The sequence below is a fragment of the Coregonus lavaretus genome (genome assembly GCF_964263955.1).
Source record: "Coregonus lavaretus genome assembly, chromosome: 25".
NCBI lineage: Eukaryota > Metazoa > Chordata > Actinopteri > Salmoniformes > Salmonidae > Coregonus > Coregonus lavaretus.
Window position 1 is genome coordinate 38,642,980 of NC_140012.1, and position 26,318 is coordinate 38,669,297.

A 26,318-nucleotide genomic window follows, 5' to 3' on the forward strand; every position below is an offset into this window, starting at 1 on the left:
GCAACATTAAAAGTGAGGACCTGTCAGTAGCTGAAGTTACAAAAATGGCCTGGTAAATCGGCTGTTATTGAGAGCGTTATGATCGTAAGAGAAAATGTGCTACCATCTCTGAACCATTGAGCTTCAGGCTGCAGATTGGCTAGTTTGGGGCTAGCTGTCATTGTGGCAGCCAAGGTGACCGTGTCTCCCTCTGTTCCAAAGACCGAGCCAAAAGTCTCCAGGAAGGTGACGTTGATCTTGGTGTATTTGATATCCGGCAACATGGGAACTGCAGAAGACAGTAAAGGAGGACAGACTTACAGTATTATGACTCTATTTCAGTGACATCGTTATAAAGCACCATGATCACAATTATATTCTGCAACCATGCAATTACACACACTTTGAAAGAGAGAGAGTGCTCTTTGAATTATTCTGAAGATATTGTGACAGTCTGACAAAGGATCTATGTATCTCAGCATATTCATTCCACTTAAATAGCACTCTGCCTCCTATTCTCTTTTTAAAAAAGACAAAACGTGCAACTGGTGTTGTGATTAATATAGACAGGAGGAGGCTGGTGGGAGGAGCTATATGAGGACGGGCTCATTGTAAAGACTGGAATGGAATCAATGGAACGGTTTCAATAATAATAATAATAATATGCCATTTAGCAGACGCTTTTATCCAAAGCGACTTACAGTCATGCGTGCATACATTTTTGTGTATGGGTGGTCCCGGGGATTGAACCCACTACCTTGGCGTTACAAGTGCCGTGCTCTACCAGCTGAGCTACAGAGGACCACGAATCACATCAAACATATTGAAACCACACATTTGACTCCGTTCCATTCATACCATTCCAGCCATCACAATGAGCCCATCCTCTTATAGCTCCTCCCACCTGCCTCCTCTGATATAGACGCTTCAGCAGATATGTTTCTGTCAGTTCTGACGGGGTTAATCAGAAACAACATTCTTCTCATGCGTTAACAAAGCATGTTTGAATTGATATACCTTCTACAGTCTCTCACTATAGTACAAACATTGTTGTGTTAAATACATTGATTCATATGTAGGCTACATCCTTACAATTCAAGAAGAATGAGGCCCTATTCAAACAATGATTTGGATTTGACTCAACAGCGCTCAGGATCTACTCAGAGGATAAATGAAGTATCAGGGAGAATACACAGGACACTTGTGTTGAGTGGACTTACTTTTGTAAGGAAGCCATGCATAGGAAGATGAATGCCCTTCTTCTCTGAACCCTGCAGAACAGACATATTATACACACACAATCACTATGCAACAATACAATACACCATCATGTTGTATGATTTATGGTATAAATTAATTAATTACACATACACTTACCATTTAAAGGGGCAATCAGCAGTTGCTACATAAATTTTTGGACTTATAAGTTAATGATATGTACCCCATTGATTCTTGAAGAATATAACATTATAACATTATGTATTTTTTTGCCTTGCCATACTTACTCTTGACAATGACAGAGGCCTGAGTAGAGACCTGTCCATGAATGTTACCAGCCACAGCAGTGTACTGCGCAGTGTCGTCAGTTTCACACCTATAGGGAGGAATACATATTGGATACTGTACATGAACAAACATCTCAGCAATACTTAAGGCTCAGACTTTTATCGATTTATTTTTGTATGTGGATTTATTTTTGTATGTAGGACTTTGATTAATTGACTAGCCACCAAACATAATTTCATGAGTTGAATTTACAGGATGGTAAACTTTCAAAGGATGATAAATTATGTTGATTATGCAAATTGCTGTTGACTAAATTAATACTGGAAAATATCAAGCCGTGATCCTCATTTGCAATTGTGTTATGGCTCTATTAATGCACAATATTGCACAGCAAATAAATACAGAACATTTAAATACTTTTCTAGCGTCGTATCTTGACCTCTAGATCCACACACTCAAGATCATGGCAGACATTATGAAATGTTTTGAACTCAGGACAGGAGAATAATGCTATGAGAAGAAAAAATTATTCAGGAGATATTCAACATGAGAGGCGCTCAAACATGAATGGCAAACATCTGAAGATTCAAGAGGGGAGAGGAGTTTGAGAATAGTGACAGATATCAGACCTTGACCCTGCACACAATATTTTAAAGCTGTCCACGCTCACTTTCCCTCTCTGTCTCCAAACCACGATGGTTCTCTTTGAGTGTGAAAGGGTTTGAACCCGCGGAGAATACAGAGTGGTATTTCTTTATTGAGACCTTTCATTTTGATTTGGAGAGGCAAAAAGTGCTTTGAGACTTGAGAGGGGATCTAGCGCTGGTGCCCCTGACACTCTGACAGCGAGGGGATGCAGTGCTCTTTAAGGAGCTCCAGGATCCAATGACACAGAGCTCAGCACTTCGCTATGAACAGCTGACGAGTCCTCAAGATGAGGGCGGAGCCCAGGGGGGCTTTTGACTAAATTGGAAAAGCTCCACCGCTACAGCTCCACCATTCACAAGGCTCCCTTTTGTGGACACTCGTGTGTTAATTAAGTTAACATTAAACACTGTGATTGTGAGTGAAATGCAGGCCACAGTGAAAATCCGCAATGGTCCAGGAGCAAAGTCATGATATTGTATCAGATTTTTTAAATGGCCGTGATAAGCTACTGTGAGATGATAATGTTTTGTGGACAAATGGATCTAAATCATTAACAACTCAATGAGAACATGTGACTTCCCTCATTGTTTAAATCAATGAGAACATGTGACTTCCCTCATTGTTTAAATCAATGAGAACATGTGACTTCCCTCATTGTTTAAATCAATGAGAACATGTGACTTCCCTCATTGTTTAAATCAATGAGAACATGTGACTTCCCTCATTGTTTAAATCAATGAGAACATCCCTCATTGTCTTACCACTGATGGTATGCATCCATTGTGTCTCCTAATGTCTGAAACACATAGACTAGCTATAGCTTTTTTATTTTTTTTATCCTCCCATGAGAATAACTTACTTGGCAATCTGCAGGGTATGAATTCCGACATTGTCCTGCACATTGTATTTCATTGATGATCTGTCAATGCTGACACCATCTTTATACCTGGAGAGAAATCAAGAAGAAGTGGTAGAGGGTGAATCTTTCAGATGGATGTGGTAACATAGAATATTGTGATCAGACTGTGTATTACCAGAGAGGCCCGCTCCCAATTTACCAACTTTATTGACAACGTTTCGATCCACTGCGAATCTTCGTCAGGTCATGACCACCTTGACCTGACGAAGATCCGTGTTGGATCGCAACGCTGTCAATACAGGGATGGCTAACTCTGGACATTCCTTTGGTCTCTACTGAGTTAGGTAAATCAGCTTTTAGCTTTTCTTGCACCTTATTTGTGGAACAATCTTCAAAATGTTCTTACATTTGATGTTCTGGTGCCTCTGTGGCAGTTCAGAAAGCTGATTGAGGACCTTATTACTGATGAATGTGTTTTTTTCTTTCTGCTTGCATTTTGTATTAATATTTTGATATGTGTATTTTCTGTAATTTCTGTAATTCATGGCTCGTCTGTAAAAGAGACCTTGGTCTCAGCATAACTCCCTAATCAAATAAAGGTTAAATAAATAAAGCTGGTAAATTGGGAGCATATTCAGTGCGGGCCTCTCTGTTATTTACAAGTCAACTTCTTTAGCCCAGCACATACGTTTTTAAGGATGTGCGTATGACCACAAACATTTCTATAGACTGTGTAATCAGTCTGTACCTTTGTCATAGCAGGTACCTAAAGGGTGAAACTACAGTTTTCACCATGTTTATCAGAGTCAAATCTCAGGAATGGAGAAAAAAAACATTGCTACAGAGACAGTGACTGGTCAAGTTGAGATATTCTGACCTCTTAGCCTCAACTGAAATCAAACACCATCAATCATCTGTAAAACATGGACCATTATTTCACTCCCATAGAGGGAATGAGATGATAGCACTAGAGGAACACAGTTATCCCTTTGTGCTACACTCTTAGAAAAAAAGGTGCTGTCTAGAACCTAAAAGGTTTCTTCGGCTGTCCCCATAGGAGAACCCTTTGAAGAACCCTTTTTGGTTCCAGGTTGAACCCTTTTGGTTCCAGGTAGAACCCTTTTGAGTTCCATGTAGAACCCTTTCCACAGAGGGTTTTACATGGAAAACAAAATAGTTCTACCTGGAACAGAACAGGGTTCTACCTGGAACCAAAAGGGGTTCTCCTATGGGGACAGCTGTAGAACACTTTTGGAACCTTTTTTTCTAAGAGTGTACACCAATACAATAACATTCGGTACCCATAGATAAACCACATAGACTGAATCCTTACCATTTCACAAGTGGGGTAGGGTAACCCTCGACCGTACAATACAGTTTCACAGGAGTTTGCTCCCAAACGGTATGGGATCGGAGCGTGGTCAGGAATTTAGGACCCCTGACCATAGACTCCTCACGAACGTACTTCTCAACCATCTTCTTCCGCACCTGAAAAAATATGAACATGTGACATTTTTACAGTATATGAAACCTCATTAAGTTTTCTTCAATATCCTTTTCACACTACTGAGTCAAGCCGAGCGGAGGCGACCTGTACTGAGCTGGCCTGGTTATCCATCCACCATACAGATGTAGGATCTTAATCTGAGCCAGTTTGCTACAACAGGAAAATAATCCTGCATCAACAAGAAATGTGAATTATTATGTGTATTATAATTAATGGACATTTTTGTAGGGGTTGATACAGTTGAAGTCGGAAGTTTACATACACTTAGGTTGGAGTCATTAAAACTAGTTTTTCAACCACTCCACAAATTTCTTGTTAACAAACTATAGTTTTGCCAAGTCGGTTAGGACATCTACTTTGTGCATGACACAAGTATTTTTTCCAACAACTGTTTACAGACAGATTATTTCACTTATAGTTCACTGTATCACAATTCCAGTGGGTCAGAAGTTTACATACACTAAGTTGACTGTGCCTTTAAACAGCTTGGAAAATTCCAGAAAATGATGGCATGGCTTTAGAAGCTTCTGATAGGCTAATTTACATCATTTGAGTCAATTGGACGTGTACCTGTGGATGTATTTCAAGGCCTACCTTCAAACTCAGTGCCTCTTTGCTTGATATCATGGGAAAATCAAAGGAAATCCTCCTTGGGAGCAATTTCCAAACGCCTGAAGGTACCACATGAATCTTTACAAACAATAGTACGCAAGTATAAACACCATGGGACCACGCAGCCGTCATACCGCTCAGGAAGGAGACGCGTTCTGTCTCCTAGAGATGAACGTACTTTGGTGCGAAAAGTGCAAATCAATCCCAGAACAACAAGGACCTTGTGAAGATGCTGGAGGAAACAGGTACAAAAGTATCTATATCCACAGTAAAACGAGTCCTATATCGACATAACCTGAAAGGCCGCTCAGCAAGGAAGAAGCTACTGCTCCAAAACTGCCATAAAAAATGCCAGACTACGGCTTGCAACTGCACATGGGGACAAAGATCGTACTTTTTGGAGAAATGTCCTCTGGTCTGATGAAACAAATATAGAACTGTTTGGCCATAATGACCATTGTTATGTTTGGAGGAAAAAGGGGAACGCTTGCAAGCCGAAGAACACCATCCCAACCGTGAAGCACGGGGGTGGCAGCATCATGCTGTGGGGGTGCTTTGCTGCAGGAGGGACTGGTGCACTTCACAAAATAGATGGCATCATGAGGAAGGAAAATGATGTGGATATATTGAAGCAACATCTCAAGACATCAGTCAGGAAGTTAAAGCTTGGTCGCAAATGGGTCTTCCAAATGGACAATGACCCCAAGCATACTTCCAAAGTTGTGGCAAAATGGCTTAAGGACAACAAAGTCAAGGTATTGGAGTGGCCATCACAAAGCCCTGACCTCAATTCTATAGAAAATTTGTGGGCAGAGCTGAAAAAGTGTGTGCGAGCAAGGAGGCCTACAAACCTGACTCAGTTACACCAGCTCTGTCAGGAGGAATGGGCCAAAATTCACCCAACTTATTGTGGGAAGCTTGTGGAAGGCTACCCGAAACGTTTGACCCAAGTTAAACAATTTAAAGGCAATGCTACCAAATACTAATTGAGTGTATGTAAACTTCTGACCCACTGGGAATGTGATGAAAGAAATAAAAGCTGAAATAAATCATTCTCTCTACTATTATTCTGACATTTCACATTCTTAAAATACAGTGGTGATCCTAACTGACCTTAGACAGGGATTTTTTACTAGGATTAAATGTCAGGAATTGTGAAAAACTGGGTTTAAATGTATTTTGGTAAGGTGTATGTAAACTTCCGACTTCAACTGTACATTTTTCGTAAGGGAAACTAAAGTCAGAAATTTCAAAGTGGAAATTACAAACTTCAGAAGTGTTTTTAAACCTCAAATACACTACAAGTTTTACATTTCCATTTGCTGGAACCGTGCTAGACAGGACAATGTGAAAATAAAATATCAGAGCCTGTACAGTACAGTTTGGCTCAATATGGTGAAAAGAGTACAAGTCTTGTGCAGATCTGATACTAAATATCTTTAATTATGGTGACATGTTGACATCTCCCAACAAGACAGATAAGGACCTTACCACTCCCTGGATTCTTGTTTCTTGTTTGTGATGATAATCGTCCTCCACCACCTCAGAGCTATATAAACAAAACAAAAACAAAGGTAAATGCTTGAAAGTGCAGGAATTCCAAGATCACTATTTGTGGGGGGTTACGAAGTCAACATAAAACAGTGTAAGCAGCTAATTATGTTCAAGCAAACAAGCATTTAGCACCAAATCTACAGTAGGTAAGGCTCACCGCAGTGAAAAGCCTCTAAGCACCACAAAAAACATCTATGTTAAGTCTAACCGTAACAACCATAACAACTAAAGGATGTGCCATACATACAGTAAGCATCTTTGCTACATTTTAATAATCAGCTCATTGCTGAGTAAATGTTGTTATAAAGCTAAAAAGCACTTAATTTGCATCAAAATCTAGAATAAAATCTAATCACATTTTATTGGTCGCATACACATATTTAGCAGATGTTATTGCGGGTGTAGCGAAATAGCTTAATGTTGACAGAATTCTGAAGGCATTTCTGTCAGATTATCTAGTGTACTATTTATTAGGGATGAATCGTCAGTCTGTGCATACCTGACAGAATAATCATAGAAGTGTCCACAGGTAATATAGATGATCAGAGATTAAATAGATGAAACTGGGTACAATCCATAGACTGTATGGTACAGATGTAAGATGTTAATTTGAGCCAGTTTGATATGGCAGGAAAATAATCCTGCAGCAACAGAAACATGTTAATTATTATGTGGATTATAATTAAAGGACATTTTTGTAGGGGTTGATACATTTTTCATAAGGGAAAATCAAGTCTGAGACACTACATGACCAAAAGTATGTGGACACCTGCTCGTCAAACATCTCATTCCAAAATCATGGGCCTTCCCCAAACAGTTGCCACAAAGTTGGAAGCACAAAATCGTCTAGAATGTTGCCACTGTGCATTGGGGCAGGTAGCGTTCTCCTGGCATCCGCCAAACCCAGATTCGTCCGTCGGACTGCCAGATGGTGAAGCGTGATTCATCACTCCAGAGAACGTGTTTCCACTGCTTCAGTCCAATGGCGGCGAGCTTTACACCACTCCAGCCGACGCTTGGCATTGCGCATGGTGATCTTAGGCTTGTGTGTGACTGCTCGGCCATGGAAACCCATTTCATGAAGCTTCCGACTAATAGTTATTGTGCTGATGTTGCTTCCAGAGGTAGTTTGGAACTTGGTAGTGAGGGTTGCAACCGAGGACAGACGATTTTTACGCGCTTCAGCACTCGGCGGTCCCGTTCTGTGAGCTTGTGTTCGCGGCCTGCCAGTTCGTAGCTGAGCTGTTGTTGCTGCTAGCAATGTCCACTTCACAATAACAGCACTTACAGATGTGGTCCTCTGTAGCTCAGCTGGTAGAGCACGGTGCTTGTAACGCCAAGGTAGTGGGTTTGATCCCCGGGACCACCCATACACACAAAAAAAATGTATGCACGCATGACTGTAAGTCGCTTTGGATAAAAGCGTCTGCTAAATGGCATATTATATTATATTATATGACCGGGACAGCTCTAGCAGGGCAGGAATTTGACGAACTGACTTGATGGAAGGTGGCATCCTATGAAATTGCCACATTGAAAGTCACTAAGCTCTTCAGTAAGGCCATTCTACTGCCAATGTTTGTCGATTGAGATTGCAATGACTGTGTGCTGGATTTTATACACCTGTCAGCAAAGGGTGTGGCTGAAATAGCCTAATCCACTAATTTGAAGGGTGTCTACATACTTCCGTATATACTGTATAGTGTATTTCAAATTGGAAATTACAAACTTCAGAAGCCTTTTTAAACCTCAACTACACTACAAGTTTTAAATGTTCTTCATTGCAGGAAAGTTCTCATGTAGGGTGATCAAATTAAGATCCTACATCTGTACAAACTAATGTGAGTGTCCTGTCTCTAGTACTGACATTGATTTTTTACATTTACGTCATTTAGCAGACACTCTTATCCAGAGCGACTTACAGCAGTGAGTGCATACATTTTCTTTCTGGTGCCCCATAGGAATACGAACCCACAACCCTGGCGTTGCAAGCGCCATGCTCTACCAACGAGCCACTGTTGATCAACGCAGTAAACACAAATAAGCACACCCCTCGTTGAAGGCAAATCAGTTAAAGTTGTATTACAGAGGAAACCGTTCATGGTGTTATAATCATACCCAAACAATATGACAATTAGTGACCTTACAAGACAGTGTAGCATTTGTGTCTCCAGTTTATAGAAGAGAATGTGATCCAGTGGTGTAGTAGCAATAGGATGGCTGCATAGTTACATGAGATTAGGCAATTAGCAGGGAACCAACCTGTTAGTGGGTTACAAGTGCTCTCTCCAGGTGTAAACTTACCCACTGTTAAAAGCCCAGCTGAATACACTAACTGCCATTTGAAACTGTACACCCAGGGCCAGATATACTTTATGTATTTACACCAGTGCTTTATCCTCAGAGGGGAATAAAGACCAGAAACAAATAGTAGAGGAAAAACAGTTAACTGTCTTAATTTACATTTAATCTAAATATGCTAAATAAGCTCTACCATTTAAATGCTTTATTCGTTCTGGTAAATAGCAGGTGCACTTTATACTCCTGTGCAAAAATGTGTAAATCTGGCCACCAGTTTCCAAACCACAGGGGTTACGTTTACACAGGCAGCCTAATTCTGATATTTTTTCACTCAATGTCTTTTGACCAATCACATCATATCTTTTCACATCAGATCTTTTTCAGAGCTGATCTGATTGGTCAAAAGACCAATTAGTGGGAAAAAAAAAGATCAGAATTGGTCTTTCTGTGTAAACGTTTCAAATGAAGCATAGGACTCCTATGGGCCCATCTTCCTTACCTTGTATACTGCTTTGCTACAACCTTAGACTGTGCACTGTGGTAGTCGTGGCTGACGTGCACGTGCTTGTGTCTGGCAACTGTCGCAGCCATAGTTGATAACTTTTAATGACCTGTGATTGAAATGAGGAACACACATACTGTATTCTAATGGCTAACAGTAATTTAATGGCTACCTATAGACATATAGTAGTTGTGTGATGGCAACAAACCGTGTTAATGTAGATTTACAATGCAATGCTCTTCTGGCTTTTTGATCCACTGATGCATTTCAGGGCACAATATGCAGTACAATATGCAGTACAGTATGTCCTTCAATATCAAATTGCTTAGGTATTAGCACAATGAGACAGATATTCACTAATTTGTTCCCTTTGGAAACGACAGGCTGTGGTCTATCTTGGTTCAGTAATAAAAAAAAATATTTGGTATTAGTGCCTGTGAGGTTACAGACACTTGGGGGTAAAATTACATCAAATCTGCACTGCAAGGGGAAACATTGTGCCTGTTCTGATGTAATGGAACAGTGTGAGTTATGGGTAGAAGAGATGGCCCCTGTTCTGATGTAATGGAACAGTCTGAGTTATGGGTAGAAGAGATGGCCCCTGTTCTGATGTAATGGAACAGTCTGAGTTATGGGTAGAAGGGATGACACCTGTTCTGATGTAATGGAACAGTCTGAGTTATGGGTAGAAGGGATGACACCTGTTCTGATGTAATGGAACAGTCTGAGTTATGGGTAGAAGGGATGACACCTGTTCTGATGTAATGGAACAGTCTGAGTTATGGGTAGAAGGGATGACACCTGTTCTGATGTAATGGAACAGTGTGAGTTATGGGTAGAAGAGATGGCCCCTGTTCTGATGTAATGGAACAGTCTGAGTTATGGGTAGAAGAGATGGCCCCTGTTCTGATGTAATGGAACAGTCTGAGTTATGGGTAGAATAGATGGCCCCTGTTCTGATGTAATGGAACAGTCTGAGTTATGGGTAAAAGAGATGGCCCCTGTTCTGATGTAATGGAACAGTCTAAGTTATGGGTAAAAGAGATGGACCCTGTTCTGATGTAATGGAACAGTCTGAGTTATGGGTAAAAGAGATGGCCCCTGTTCTGATGTAATGGAACAGTCTAAGTTATGGGTAAAAGAGATGGACCCTGTTCTGATGTAATGGAACAGTCTGAGTTATGGGTAAAAGAGATGGCCGAATGAAAAGCAAATTCATTGGGGGGGTTTAAAATTAGAGGGTTCCATGAATGTTCAGTTATTACCAGGTATTCTCACAATACCGCAATCTGAACGTCATTAAGACACCTATCACATATGAAGGGGTTCAATGTATATTTCACAAATGATATGGTGATAAATAAAATCATACAAACCCATGAAGCCTACTGCTGTAGCAGATTGAATATTAACAGACACAAGAACAATCTGAGCACCTGCAAATTGTTTAAGAATTAGCTTTTGACTATGTCTATCCTTTTCTATCCTATTCCCTACATTCATTTATCTGCCCGGTTGAGCTAATTTATTGGTAGCCTCCTTCTCAAGTGTAAAGCAAAAGTGCTTAACATCAGACATTCAGCCACCAGAAATATCAACCCCTTGACACTTGAACTCCTGAGCCACATTTCTCTGCATTTAGAAGACATACAGTCAGCTTTTTTTTAAAAATAGAATTCGTTTTAAAAGTCCATATAAACTGATGCATCCATTTATCAACATGCCATGAGAAGAACATTCTAAGATCAATCATATAAGGGCAAAAAAATATTTAAATGAATACTGCTAGATAATATCCGTATATGTCACGTCAAGATCTAGGCAGTAGGCACTAATTAGGTAATTGGACTAATACATCTCCACATTCCGATATAACCAAGTCCCAAGCGTACATTCCTCAAATCAACACCTGTCGGAAAAAACCATGAATCTGTAAGGGAAGGAAATAATAGGCCTGACTTACCCCAAGAGATTACACGAGCGGAAAGCAGAGGTGGGTCAGCCGTAACCCGTTTGGAAGTCACTCGCTGATGAAAACAAAAAATTACCCACACAGAGTGCAGCAACTCTCGCATCCCATTTATGGATAGGCATATGACTATATATAGCTTTTACATCAACCCTCAACATAATTTCTTACTTCCAGTAGGCTAGGCTACATATCATGCAGTGTCGGTGCTTCTTTGCTCACTGAATAGGTTATAAAACATTTATTCCAGTTTGCAAGATTTACTAAGTTTGTCCTGAGCACAATGTGTCCAGTTTACTTCATTTAAATAATGTCATACTTCTTTTAACTTCTATCCTCTATTTCATGAATAGGCCTACCCTACAATTTTAAGAATTTCAAATCATTTTTATATATTTTTAATCATTATTTTAGCGTTAGACTATCTCAATGTAAATATTGCTTTGCTCTATGCTCAACTGAAGGAACCAATACGGATTCTTAAGACGAGCCCCTGAAACCTGAACTGTAGCCAGCACTATTTTTAACGGGAGATTGGGTTAAGAGACAGCAGTATGTATGCCTAGGCTAGGCTATTCCTGCCAATAGCCCCAGAGCAGAGGCAATGTCATACAGCATGTTAACTTTATGCAAATATTAGTCGTCTATTAGTTAGCTTAAATGAAAACAATAACGGCTCATTCATAGCCTTCTGTCATAAATAACATTGTAAAAAAAAAAAATCCAAAGCCTGCCCATTTGTTATAGAAATATTAAAGAGATAAATGCAATTGCAATAAACATTAAAACGTTTTTATTTATAGTTTTTAATTAAACTGTGTGGCCCAGTGGAATGTCATGATAGAAGTCTGTGTTCAATATTTGTGGCGAGTCTGCGCGCCTGTGGGGTATAGATGGGTCATGGAATACAGTTTATTTCAAATTGACATCTAAGGTTTACTTTTTCTTTTTGTTTTTAGCTAACCCTAACCCCTTTCCTAACCTTAACATAATTATCCTAACCTGATACGTTAATTATCATAACCTGCTGCGTAAATTCTCTTAAAGAGCTACGAAAAGTCAATTCTGGTAAATTCTGACATAAACTGTATCAAGTCAAAACTGTATAAACTGCCTGCTACAAAGACATTAGATAAAGGAGGAGTTCTCACATGATCTTGCGTGACTTCAATTTTCTGCACGAGACTGTGCACGGGACACACTTTTTTCACGCCACTTCGATACGAAGTTATTTTTGTAGCAGGGGTAGGAGAGCATTTTCGCTAACCCTAACCCTTTCCCTAACCTTAACGTAAGTCTACTAAACTGCTACGTGAATGCCTCTTAAATTCTCCTAACCTGCTACGAAAAAGTCATTTCGGTATCGAAGTGGCGTGAAACGAGTGTTCCTCCTGACCGGAGACCGTGAGGCTCAGCTCTGTTGCAGGAAAACAATTTCACACGTTCATTATTGTAGGCTACTACCAGAGACTATAGAGAAAGCGAGACATCCACTCATTATCTTGGGCTGAGGGAGTGCCCAGGATCTCACTGGCAAAAAAAAGTCTGGGCGGGGCGGGTGGGAGAGCGGGGAAGGGACAATAAGTAGACCAGAGCCATTGGTCTCATGCGGGAAAGCATGCTCACGTGAGAGAGGGAACGCCTACTTACAAGACAGGAACCGTGACCATGTTTTCCAATGGTAAACTGCCTGAGTAAGACATCTTTGCTACTACCAGACGTCGAATCGGAGTTGCTATCTCATTTTAAACCATAAATGATACTAGTGGAATGTCATATTGCTAATCTATAAAACAACAATATATAAGTTTCTTCATCTAAATGGTCCTTCCAAACTTCTAGTTGTGTATATGCCAGGTTACTGTAGCAGGGTTTTATATCGATCCACAGGAACAAAAGAACAAAACACAGGTAAGAACTTGTTGTGTCACTCGTAGGCTATATTGAAAACGTACCCACATAGTCTAGGCTACGTGTAGCCAGCCAGGCCCAGTTAATACTGGAGACAGTGTTTGTGAAATAATGACAGTAACCCATAGCCTTCTATTGTGCAAACTCAATTTGCGATCCCCCACAACGACGGTTTAGGATTACAGAGTTGCGAAACGGGCTGGATTATTTGATTTCACAGCAAACTGCTGCGCTGATGAGCGCAAATATCAGCTCAATAGTATTTGGCAAGCATCAAAATAAGAATCACACCATTTAAACCACTGTAGCCTATAACTGTTTATTACATATGCTATATAGACTAAAATTAAACCATTGTTAATGGAATACTTTATACTATTCCAGGTATTCCTTAAAGAGGTAGGGTTTCAAGTGTCTCCGGAAGGTGGTCCGGATTGGTCCAAATTGTGATGTAGATGTGATGGGAAACGCATTTCCTACAATTCTGCACAGTTTGACCTGATTTATCGTGACTCTCTTGAGGGGTATTTTGAGGGGTATATGGAGGGGTATTCTGAAAACACAGTATAAGTGGAAGGCAAATATTAAGAAGACGTAAAATATGAAGACTGAGTTGTATTATAATGATCCACACACACATATTTATTTATATTAAGGAGAAACAAAAGTTGAAGACTGAATTTTATTATAGTTGGAGTTTGCCTACCTTATGCCCAGTCCACACACACACACACACACACACACACACACACACACACACATATATACATACACTACCGTTCAAAAGTTTGGGGTCACATTGAAATGTCCATGTTTTCCATGAAAACATACATGAAATGAGTTTGAATAGGAAATATAGCAAAATGAATAGGAAATGTAGTCATTGACAAGGTTAAAAATAATGATTTTTAATTGAAATAATAATTGTGTCCTTCAAACTTTGCTTTCGTCAAAGAATCCTCCATTTGCAGCAATTACAGCCTTGCAGACCTTTGGCATTCTAGTTGTCAATTTGTTGAGGTAATCTGAAGAGATTTCACCCCATGCTTCCTGAAGCACCTCCCACAAGTTGGATTGGCTTGATGGGCACTTATTACGTTCCATACGGTCAAGCTGCTCCCACAACAGCTCAATAGGGTTGAGATCCGGTGACTGTGCTGGCCACTCCATTATAGACAGAATACCAGCTGACTGCTTCTTCCCTAAATAGTTATTGCATAGTTTGGAGCTGTGCTTTGGGTCATTGTCCTGTTGTAGGAGGAAATTGGCTCCAATCAAGCGTCGTCCACAGGGTATGGCATGGCGTTGCAAAATGGAGTGATAGCCTTCCTTCTTCAAGATCCCTTTTACCCTGTACAAATCTCCCACTTTACCACCACCAAAGCACCCCCAGACCATCACATTGCCTCCACCATGCTTGACAGATGGCATCAAGCACTCCTCCAGCATCGTTTCATTTAGTCTGCGTCTCAGAAATGTTCTTTTTTGTGATCCGAACACCTCAAACTTTGATTCGTCTGTCCATAACACTTTTTTTCCCCAATCTTCCTCTGTCCAGTGTCTGTGTTCTTTTGCCCATCTTAATCTTTTATTTTTATTGGCCAGTCTGAGATATGGCTTTTTCTTTGCAACTCTGCCTAGAAGGTCAGCATCCCGGAGTCGCCTCTTCACTGTTGACGTTGACACTGGTGTTTTGCGGGTACTATTTAATGAAGCTGCCAGTTGAGGACCTGTGAGGCGTGTGTTTCTCAAACTAGACACTCTAATGTATTTGTCCTCTTGCTCAGTTGTGCACCGGGGCCTCCCACTCCTCTTTCTATTCTGTTTAGAGCCAGTTTGCACTGTTCTGTGACGGGAGTAGTACACAGCCTTGTACGAGATCTTCAGTTTCTTTGCAATTTCTCGCATGGAATAGCCTTCATTTCTCAGAACAAGAATAGACTGACAAGTTTCAGAAGAAAGTTATTTGTTTCTGGCCATTTTTAGCCTGTAATCGAATCCACAATTGCTGATGCTCCAGATACTCAACAAGTCTCAAGAAGGCCAGTTTTATTGCTTCTTTAATCAGCACAACAGTTTTCAGCTGTGCTAACATAATTGCAAAAGGGTTTTCTAATGATCAATTCGCCTTTTAAAATGATAAACTTGGATTAGCAAACACAACGTGCCATTGGAACACAGGACTGATGGTTGCTGATAATGGGCCTCTGTACACCTATGTAGATATTCCATTAACAATCAGCCGTTTCCAGCTACAATAGCCATTAACAATGTCTACACTGTATTTCTGATCAATTTGATGTTATTTTAACGGACAAAAAATTTGCTTTTCTTTCGAAAACAAGGACATTTCTAAGTGACCCCAAACTTTTGAACGGTAGTGTATATATATATACACTACCAGTCAAAAGTTTGGACACACCTACTCATTCAAGGGTTTTTCTTTATTTTTACAATTTTTTACATTGTAGAATAATAGTGAAGATATCAAAACTATGAAATAACACATATGGAATCACAAAAAAAGTGTTAAACAAACAAGTATATTTTATATTTGAGAATCTTCAAATAGCCACCCTTTGCCTTGATGACAGCTTTGCACACTCTTGGCATTCTCTCAACCAGCATCACCTGGAATGCTTTTCCGACAGTCTTGAAGGAGTTCCCACATATGCTGATCACTTGTTGGCTGCTTTTCCTTCACTCTGCGGTCCAACTCATCCCAAACCATCTCAATTGGGTTGAGGTCGGGGGATTGTGGAGGCCAGGTCATCTGATGCAGCATTCCATCACTCTCCTTCTTGGTAAAATAGTCCTTACACAGCCTGGAAGTGTGTTGGGTCATTGTCCTGTTGAAAAACTAATGATAGTCCCACTAAGGCCAAACCTAATGGGATGGCGTATCGCTGCAGAATGCTGTGGTAGCCATGCTGGTTAAGTGTGCCTTGAATTCTAAATAAATCACAAACAGTGTCACCAGCAAGCACCCCCACACCATAACACCTCCTCCTCCATGCTTTACGGTGGGAAATACACATGCGGAGATCATCCATTCACCCACACCGCGTCTCACAAAGACACGGCGGTTGGAACCCAAAATCTCCAATTTGGACTCAAGACCAAAGGACACATTTCCACCGGTCTAATGTCCATTGCTTGTGTTTCTTGGCCCAAGCAGGTCTCTTCTTCTTATTGGTGTCCTTTAGTAGTGTTTTTATTTGCAGCAATTCGACCATGAATGCCTGATTCACACAGTCCCCTCCGAACAGTTGATGTTGAGATGTGTATCTTACTTGAACGCCTCCAGAAGGCGAGGTCAGTACAGGTGCATCAAAGCTGGGACAGAAAGAATGAAAAACAGCTTCTATCTCAAGGCCATCACTGTTAAATAGCCATCACTAGCACATTAGAGGCTATTGAAATCACTGGCCACTTTAAGAAATGGAACACTAGTCACTTTAATAATGTTTACATATCTTGCACTACTCATCTCATATGTATATACTGTATTCTATAATATTCTACTGTATCTTAGTCCATGCCGCTCTGTCATTGCTTGTTCATATATGTACAGTGCTATGAAAAAGTATTTGCCCCCTTTCTAATTTTCTCTACTTCTGCATATTTGTGATACTGAATGTTATCAGATCTTCAACCAAAACCTAATATTAGATAAAGGGAACATAAGTGAACAAATAACACAACAATTACATATTTATTTCATTTATTCATAAACAATGTCATGCCACACCCAATTCCGCTGTGTGAAAAAGTAATTGCCCCCTTACACTCAATAACTGGTTGTGCCACCTTTAGCTGCAATGACTCCAACCAAATGCTTCCTGTAGTTGTTGATCAGTCTCTCACGTCGCTGTGGAGGAATTTTGGCCCTCTCTTCCATGCAGAACTGCTTTAACTCAGTGACGTGTGGGTTTTCAAGCATGACAGAGCTTGAGAGGATCTGCAGAGAAGAATGGGAGAAACTCCCCAAATACATAGGTGCCAAGCTTGTAGTGTCATACCCAAGAAGATGCGAGGATGTAATCGCTGCCAAAGGTGCTTCAACAAAGTACTGAGTAAAGGGTCTGAAAACGTATGTAAATTTGATATTTCAGTTTTTTATTTTTAATAAATGAGCCAACATTTCAAAAAATCAGTTTTTGATTTGTCGTTGTGGGGTATTGCGTGTAGATTGATGAGGGGAAAAAACAATTTAATCCATTTTAGAATAAGGCTTTAACAAAATGTGGAAAAAGTCAAGGGGTCTGAATACTTTCCGAATGCACTGTATATATATATATATATATATATATATATATATATATATATAAATAGTAATTGAGTGTGAACATAACATGGACAAAGACTGACACTTATGTTGTTGAATGTTGATCTGTCAGCATCCACTCTGTCATTCAGAAAGTTTAACTTTTAATGACAGAAGAGCAGACGACGAAGTGGTACTGTTTTTGTGCGTTCGTTTTAGCCTGCCAGGAGTGCCGGGTCAGCTCCATTTGCGTTTACATCTCTTTAAACTCGATGGGGCAGCCCAAAATATTATTCCAGCCAACGGGAAAACCAGAAAGAACGCACCATCTTTTCCTCTTCAATCTGAGCCAGATTAACAGATTAACAGATTAACTGCACTTTGACCTAATGAGAATGGGGGGGACTATGGGTGGCAAATCATATTTCAGGGGGGGTTGGTGCTACCCCGGGCCAGACTAACGCATTTGGGGCCTCGGGGCACCTACCTCCAGGGGGCTCAGCTTTTGCTGCAATTCTACACATTTTGCCATACCAACTCTGTGACATCTTTACAGCTCTGCTAACGTCTCTGAAATAGACCATCACTAATCAGTCAATCCACAAGCAGAGGGGCAGAGAGAAAAATAATTATTGATTCAAGACATTTAAACTTTTCATTTTTGCTGAATTTCAAAAAAAATCTAAAAACATAATTCCACTTTGACATTATGGAGTATTGTGTGTAGATCAGTGACACAAAGTCTACATTTAATCCATTTTAAATTCAGGCTGTAAAACAACAAGATGTGGAAAAAGTCAAGTGGTGTGAATACTTTCTGAAGACATTGTATATACACTATTTTTTTTTTTTTATTTAACCTTTATTTAACTAGGCAAGTCAGTTAAGAACAAATTCTTATTTACAATGACGGCCTACAAAAGTATGTGGACACCCCTCAAATTAGTGGATTTGGCTATATCAGCCACACCCGTTGCTGACAGGTGTATACAATAAAGTACACAGCCATGCAATCTCCATAGACAAACATTGGCAGTAGAAGGGCCCATACTGAAGAGCTAAGTGACTTTCAACGTGGCACCGTCATAGGACGCCACCTTTCCAACAACTCAGTTCGTCAAATTTCTGCCCAGCTAGAACTGCCCCAGTCAACTGTAAGTGCTGTTATTGTGAAGTGGAAATGTCTAGGAGCAACAACGGCTCAGCCGCGAAGTGGTAGGCCACACAAGCTCACAGAATGGGACCGCCAAGTGCTGAAGCGCGTAGCGTAAAAAATCATTTGTCCTCGATTGCAACCCTCACTACAGAGTTCCAAACTGCCTCTGGAAGCAATGTCAGCACAATAACTGTTTGTCAAGAGCTTCATGAAATGGGTTTCCATGGCCGAGCAGCCGCACACAAGCCTAAGATCACCATGCCAATGCCAAGCGTCGGCTGGAGTGGTGTAAAGCTCGCCGCTATTTGACTCTGGAGCAGTGGAAATGCGTTCTCTGGAGTGATGAATCATGCTTCACCATCTGGCAGTCCGACGGACGAATCTGGGTTTGGCGGATGCCAGGAGAACGTTACCTGCCCCAATGCATAGTGCCAACATTCTAGACGATTCTGTGCTTCCAACTTTGTGGCAACTGTTTGGTGGAGGAGGAATAATGGTCTGGGGCTGTTTTTCATGGTTCGGGCTAGGCCCCTAGTTCCAGTGAAGGGAAATCTTAACACTACAGCATACAATGACATTCTAGACAATTCTGTGCTTCCAACTTTGTAGCAACAGTTTGGGGAAGGCCCTTTCCTGTTTCAGCATGACAATGCCCCCGTGCACAAAGCGAGGTGCATACACAAATGGTTTGTCGAGATCGGTGTGGAAGAACTTGACTGGCCTTCAGGAGGCCTGACCTCAACCCCATCGAACACCTTTGGGATGAATTGGAACACCGACTGCGAGCCAGGCCTAATCACCCAACATCAGTGCCACGACCTCACTAATGCTCTTGTGGCTGAATGGAAGCAAGTCCCTGCAACAATGTTCCAACATCTAGTGGAAAGCCTTCCCAGAAGAGTGGAGGCTGTTATAGCAGCAAAGAGGGGACCCATGATTTTGGAATGAGAGGTTTTATTTTAAAGAAATGATTGTGGGGGACGAATCGACCTGTTCTGAATATCCCCTGTGGTAATCGCCTATGATTTAACTGCCATATGCAATTTAAGGTTTAGGCCTTATAATTGTAACAATTAGCCTACCAACAAATATTAGGCCTACAGATCAAATCAATCCAGCTATGGTCCAAAATCTACCTATCCTAATGGTATGTTTTCTTTGTTTCAGTGTGAACATGAAATCATTGGCACTTGTTGTCCTGCTGTGCCTTGGCTGCAGTCTGATGTCTTCCTCATTCATACTCGCGTCACCGTAAGTACTGGTAGGCCTATCTGTCTCTGCATCAAGCCCTTCATTCCAAAGTAAGTAGCCTTTTTTGAGACACAACAGCCCATAGGGCAGCGTGAGGCAGCTAGAGCATTTGTCTTGACATGCCCGAGGGATCAAACCCCCAACCTTCCAAACCCAGGACACTCTAACCACAAGGCAACTGAGTTGGTGTCATTCCATAGCAGGCCTCAATGCAAGTTAAAGGCCATTAAATGAGTGAGGCACTTTGATCATGCTAATGTTACTATTTTATTGAATGTAACTCTGCTTTATTTCAGGCATATGTGGAGTAAGCTGATCCTGACTCAACACTGGCCGAGCACATTTTGCAGCGTAAGCTACTTTATGGTTTCACAGCATAGTAAACTCTACGTATCATGTGTTGATCTGATTGTATGATTGATACGGTGGTCATAAATTGCCAGATTTTCCACCTTGTATGACAAAATAAACATTTTGATTTGCAGATGGAACACTGTGATCCCAAATTTGACTACTGGACTTTGCATGGACTGTGGTAAGGATGACTTAATACAATTCAGTAAAAAATAAAGCTAAGAAGATGCTACCTTTTCCCCCAACCCAATCATCATGGACTTTATGGTTTCTGAGTTTGAGTGACAACATAACACAGAGTCCACGACAGTTTATCTTTGTACACATTTGACCAATGTCTGTGTTTTACAGGCCAGATAAAGGCCAGGAATGCAATTCTTCTTGGCACTTCAATGTAACTCTAATCCAGGTATGTTCTGCTGGGGGAAAAAACACATATATATAGATAGATAGATAGATAGATAGATAGATAGATAGATAGATAGATAGATAGATAGATAGATAGATAGATAGATAGATAGATAGATAGATAGATAGATAGATAGATATACAGTTGAAGTCGGAAGTCTACGTACACTTAGGTTGGAGTTATTAAAACTTGTTTTTCAACCACTCCACAAATTTCTTGTTAACAAACTATAGTTTTGGCAAGTCGGTTAGGACATCTACTTTGTGCATGACACAAGTAATTTTTCCAACAATTGTTTACAGACAGATTATTTCACTTATAATTCACTGTATCACAATTCCAGTGGGTCAGAAGTTTACATACACTAAATTGACTGTGCCTTTAAGCAGCTTGGAAAATTCCAGAAAATGATGTCATGGCTTTAGAAGCTTCTGATAGGCTAATTTACATCATTTGAGTCAATTGGACGTGTACCTGTGGATGTATTTCAAGGCCTACCTTCAAACTCAGTGCCTCTTTGCTTGACATCATGGGAAAATCTAAATAAATCAGCTAAGACTTCAGAAAAAAAATAGTAGACCACAAGTCTGGTTCATCCTTGGGAGCAATTTCCAAATGCCTGAAGGTACCAGGTTCATCTGTACAAACAATAGTACGCAAGTATAAACACCATGGGACCACGCAGCCGTCATACCGCTCAGGAAGGAGACGCATTCTGTCTCCTAGGGATGAACGTACTTTGGTGCGAAAAGTGCAAATCAATCCCAGAGCAACAGCAAAGGATCTTGTGAAGATGCTGGAGGAAACAGGTACAAAAGTATCTATCTATATCCACAGTAAAACAAGTCCTATATCGACATAACCTGAAAGGCTGCTCAGCAAGGAAGAAGCCACTGCTCCAAAACCGCCATAAAAAAGCCAGACTATGGTTTGCAACTGCACATGGGGACAAAGATCGTACTTTTGGAGAAATGTCCTCTGGTCTGATGAAACAAATATAGAACTGTTTGGCCATAATGACCATTGTTATGTTTGGAGGAAAAAGGGGGTGGCTTGCAAGCCGAAGAACACCATCCCAACCGTGAAGCACGGGGGTGGCAGCATCATGCTGTGGGGGTGCTTTGCTGCAGGAGGGACTGGTGCACTTCACAAAATAGATGGCATCATGAGGAAGGAAAATTATGTGGATATATTGAAGCAACATCTCAAGACATCAGTCAGGAAGTTAAAGCTTGGTCGCAAATGGGTCTTCCAAATGGACAATGTCCCCAAGCATACTTCCAAAGTTGTGGCAAAATGGCTTAAGGACAACAAAGTCAAGGTATTGGAGTGGCCATCACAAAGCCCTGACCTCAAACCTATAGAAAATGTGTGGCAGAACTGAAAAAGCGTGTGCGAGCAAGGAGGCATACAAACCTGACTGTTACACCAGCTCTGTCAGGAGGAATGGGCCAAAATTCACCTAACTTATTGTGGGAAGCTTGTGGAAGGCTACCCGAAACATTTGACCCAAGTTAAACAATTTAAAGGCAATGCTACCAAATACTAATTGAGTGTATGTAAACTTCTGACCCACTGGGAATGTGATGAAAGAAATAAAAGCTGAAATAAATCATTCTCTCTACTATTATTCTGACATTTCACATTCTTAAAATAAAGTGGTGATCCTAACTGACCTAAGACAGGGAATTTTTACTAGGATTAAATGTAAGGAATGGTGAAAAAACTGAGTTTAAATGTATTTGGCTAAGGTGTATGTAAACTTCCGACTTCAACTGTATATATATATAATAGAAAAGGCAGATTTAGCTTATTCGTGACAATAGAACAAACATTTTGAGGGTACAAGTCAAGTGTTTATAGTTTTAAAAATTATGAGAAATATTTGATCATGACTATGTTTTACAGGACCTACTTCCAGAGATGCAGAAGTGGTGGCCAGATCTTAAAATGCCAGCATCCTCTGGATTCTGGTCTGCCCTAATTTTATATTTTGTAAAAATACTTTACTCCAGGTCATTGTTATATTTTCAGGTAAGAAGATTTTTCTAAACAAATGTTAGCGTGTTTGATTTTCTATTTACAGGAAATATGAATGGCAAAAACATGGAACATGTGCTGCAAAAGCTGAGTCCCTAAACAGTCAACACAAATACTTTGGCAAAGTCCTGGAGCTGTATCACAAGTTAGACCTTGATGGGTACGTGTACTGAATTAACAATAGAGTATTCTCATGAAACATATGTGTTAATATATGGTCTTAATACCCTGAACCCTGATTTATGTTCCTACTAGTTATTTATCAATTATTTGTTTGTCTTCAGAGTGATGAAGAAATTCAACATTGTGCCCTCAGAGACTTACTACACTGTAAGTACATCACTATTACTACATTACCAAGGACAATGGCATTTTGCGCTGATTAAATTGTTGTGTGTTTAAAGTTAGACTTCAAGCACACCAAGTATTTCTGCATCATATCAAGAAACACACTATACTGTGTTAAGGGAAACCCTGTGTTATGGGAAACCCTGTGCTATGGGAAACCCTGTGCTATGGGAAACCCTGTGCTATGGGAAACCCTGTGTTATGGTAAACCCTGTGTTATGGGAAACCCTGTGCTATGGGAAACCCTGTGCTATGGGAAACCCTGTATTAAGGGAAACCCTGTGCTATGGGAAACCCTGTGCTATGGGAAACCCTGTGTTATGGTAAACCCTGTGTTATGGGAAACCCTGTGCTATGCGAAACCCTGTGCTATGGGAAACCCTGTATTAAGGGAAACCCTGTGCTATGGGAAACCATGTGCTATGGGAAACCCTGTGCTATGGGAAACCCTGTGCTATGGGAAACCCTGTGCTATGGGAAACCCTGTGCTATGGGAAACCCTGTGCTATGGGAAACCCTGTATTAAGGGAAACCCTGTGCTATGGGAAACCATGTGCTATGGGAAACCCTGTGCTATGGGAAAAACTGTGCTATGGGAAACCCTGTGCTATGGGAAACCCTGTATTAAGGGAAACCCTGTGCTATGGGAAACCATGTGCTATGGGAAACCCTGTGCTATGGGAAACCCTGTGTTATGGTAAACCCTGTGCTATGGGAAACCCTGTGTTAAGGGAACCCCTGTGTTAAGGGAACCCCTGTGTTAAGGGAAACCCTGTGCTATGGGAAAACCTGTGCTATGGGAAACCCTGTGCTATGGGAAACCCGCCATCGTTTTTAAATGTCTGAATATATTACTTACTGTTCCTGTTTACAGATGTAGGATCTTGATTTGAGCCAGTTTGCTACAGCAGGAAAAGAATCCTGCAGCAACAGGAAATGTGAATTATTATGTGTATTATAATTAATGGACATTTCTGTAGGGGTTGATACATTTTTTGTAACGGAAACTCAAGTGAGAAATTTCAAAGTGGAAATTACAGCCTTTTTAAACCTCAAATGCACTACACATTTTGAAGTTCCTGCAACAGGGTGATTAAGATCTTACATCTGTACTTAGCTACTGTCAGCAAAATGACTCAGATGTGTGCATGCATCCAATAGCATGTGATGAATACTCATGGTTAAGTTTCCTACATTTGTGTTTTTAGTTTGACCACATCGAAGGAATCATTCTCAACTTCTACAGTGTGAAACCAAAGATTCAGTGTATTCATCCAGAGGTATCATGTTTTTTATATTTTGTATTTTGGTCAAATGTAAACTTAAGCACAACTAGTTATTGAATTTGCCTACAGGTTTTCTTTGAAGAGTAGAGGATAACGTGGATTGCGTACAATTTTGTATTTAGAATACATTTCCTTAATCATTCTACATGAATAGTAGTTGTTACACACAACTATATTATAAAATCATGAATCCTAACCCTAAATCTAGAACGTATCATTAAGTTATTTCTTGTTCACAGGGAGGGAAGGTGCAAATCTTGGGCCAGATCGAGATCTGCTTCGACTCAGACTTCCAACTTGCCAACTGTGAGCATTCTGAGACAGACACTCTGAACCTAACTGACTTCCTGAATGTTAAGGGTACAGAGTTTAGTGTATGTGACCATGCCACACCAGTCTACTACCCTCCCCTGAAGGGGAAGCCATCAATGTAGTGGCTAGTGAGGTCTGGTTACTCTATAACCAGTCATATCTCACATGGAACATACACTCTTAGAAAAAAGGGTTCCAAAACGGTTCTTCGGCTGTCCCCATTGGAGAACCCTTTTTGGTTCCAGGTATAACCCTTTTGGGTTCCAAAAGGGTTGTACCTGCAACCAAAAAGGGTTCTTCAAAGGGTTCTCCTATGGGGACAGCCGAAGAACCATTTAAGGTTCTAGATAGCACCTTTCTTTCTAAGTGTGTAGATACAAGGTTCTACTAAGTGTGAGTTCGCTCAGAAATACTATCTGAAAAACACAACTGTTTCGAATTGAATTTGTCTACTACTATTTTGATGTGTTTTCTGGCATTCAAACTTAAAATTGTACTGCTTGATTATTAGAAACAGGTTGATCATGTTTTAACTCAGGGAATAAATCAGCTTTTAAAGATAACACTACTGAAGGCCTATACTTCCTATATAATGCTTTACAAATCATTTATACGCAAATAGCATACTAAGGGTGATATAAGGTCCTTAAATCTTGTACTTTGCCAAAAGTGTCATAAAAAAATGTAGGAAATATGTTTTATTGTCACATACCTCAAATAGGTGCAGTGAAATGTGTTGTTTTACAGGGTCAGCCATAGTCCGATTTTTCACCTTGTCGGCTCAGGTATTCGAACCAGCGACCTTTCTATTACTGGCCCAACACTAATAATAACCCTAATGCCACCTGTAATATAGTATTACATTTGCTTTTAAATGATTTGTGAGTCATTTAAATAGGCTTTCAATTGTTTAAAGTATGGTCCTACTTTTTGTTAAACATAAAATCTAAAGTTTGATGCACAGTTTATGAAGACGTCTGTTCACTGCCTTCATTACTCTAGTCTTGAAATATGTTTTGATCTAAAAAGTGTTGAGTAATTAAGAATGTGCATGGTGGTGGTTAAAATGCATTGGTTTACATTAGTAATGCCATCTCCATAATTTTAGGGAATGATGATCATGATTTAATCAGAAAGACCTATTGTATCTGTAACTGATGTCATTTCTGCTGTTTAGTTAGTTTGATTTCGTTTTAGTTGTGGGATAAGCTTTGATTTTTAAATGGTGGCCTTATTTGGTATGGTTCCGATCCTCTGTAATATTTACGCACAATCAATTAAAGTAATTTTTCAATTGCAGCAGTTGTACATACTATTTACCCCTGCCATTAGCTTTTTACTGAATCCAGGTAACTAGTGGAATGTGTAAATATGCACATTCAACTACATGCCACAAGAGGTCAGGAAACGTCTACACAACGCCAATGGCCAACAGAGGCAGTAGAGCTGTCTGACATTGTCTGGCATCGTTCAGTCTGTAACAATAGATTACACATTTTAAAGAAATGTTATATCCACAAAAAGTATTACATGATATGATACTCCAT

General features: G+C 40.3%; 2 protein-coding genes across 6 annotated transcripts in view; one reads left to right on the top strand and one right to left on the bottom strand.

Annotated features, from left to right (window-relative positions):
* LOC311100394 (myomesin-2-like) overlaps positions 1–9,557 on the bottom strand; it is a gene marked incomplete at its 5' end in the record, with an annotated part of 32,253 nt that extends 22,696 nt beyond the window's left edge. The window contains 7 exons of the mRNA XM_084141286.1: positions 104–268; positions 1,200–1,250; positions 1,485–1,573; positions 2,993–3,079; positions 4,326–4,480; positions 6,603–6,660; positions 9,466–9,557. Of these exons, the coding sequence (XP_083997412.1) occupies positions 104–268; positions 1,200–1,250; positions 1,485–1,573; positions 2,993–3,079; positions 4,326–4,480; positions 6,603–6,660; positions 9,466–9,557 (697 nt within the window). The remainder of the gene's footprint in view (positions 1–103; positions 269–1,199; positions 1,251–1,484; positions 1,574–2,992; positions 3,080–4,325; positions 4,481–6,602; positions 6,661–9,465) is intronic.
* A 3,494-nt stretch (positions 9,558–13,051) lies between these two features.
* On the top strand, positions 13,052–26,070 carry LOC311100606 (ribonuclease T2-like). Of its 5 annotated transcripts, none has more exons than XM_084141531.1 (11): positions 13,054–13,131; positions 19,939–20,022; positions 20,319–20,373; positions 20,508–20,557; positions 20,728–20,785; positions 22,694–22,758; positions 22,872–22,985; positions 23,110–23,155; positions 24,382–24,453; positions 24,699–24,924; positions 25,095–26,070. In XM_084141531.1, the coding sequence occupies exons 1-10, from the start codon at positions 13,106–13,108 to the stop codon at positions 24,891–24,893; spliced, it is 765 nt and encodes a 254-aa protein (XP_083997657.1). In that variant the 5' UTR covers positions 13,054–13,105; the 3' UTR covers positions 24,894–24,924; positions 25,095–26,070. The 5 variants fall into 5 exon arrangements, 3 of the variants coding, with proteins under 3 accessions (XP_083997656.1, XP_083997657.1, XP_083997658.1); XR_014609838.1 differs by having other exon boundaries at positions 13,106–13,348; positions 24,699–24,974; positions 25,064–26,070; XR_014609839.1 differs by having other exon boundaries at positions 13,106–13,348; positions 24,699–24,963; positions 25,064–26,070.
* The last annotated feature ends 248 nt before the right edge of the window (positions 26,071–26,318 follow it).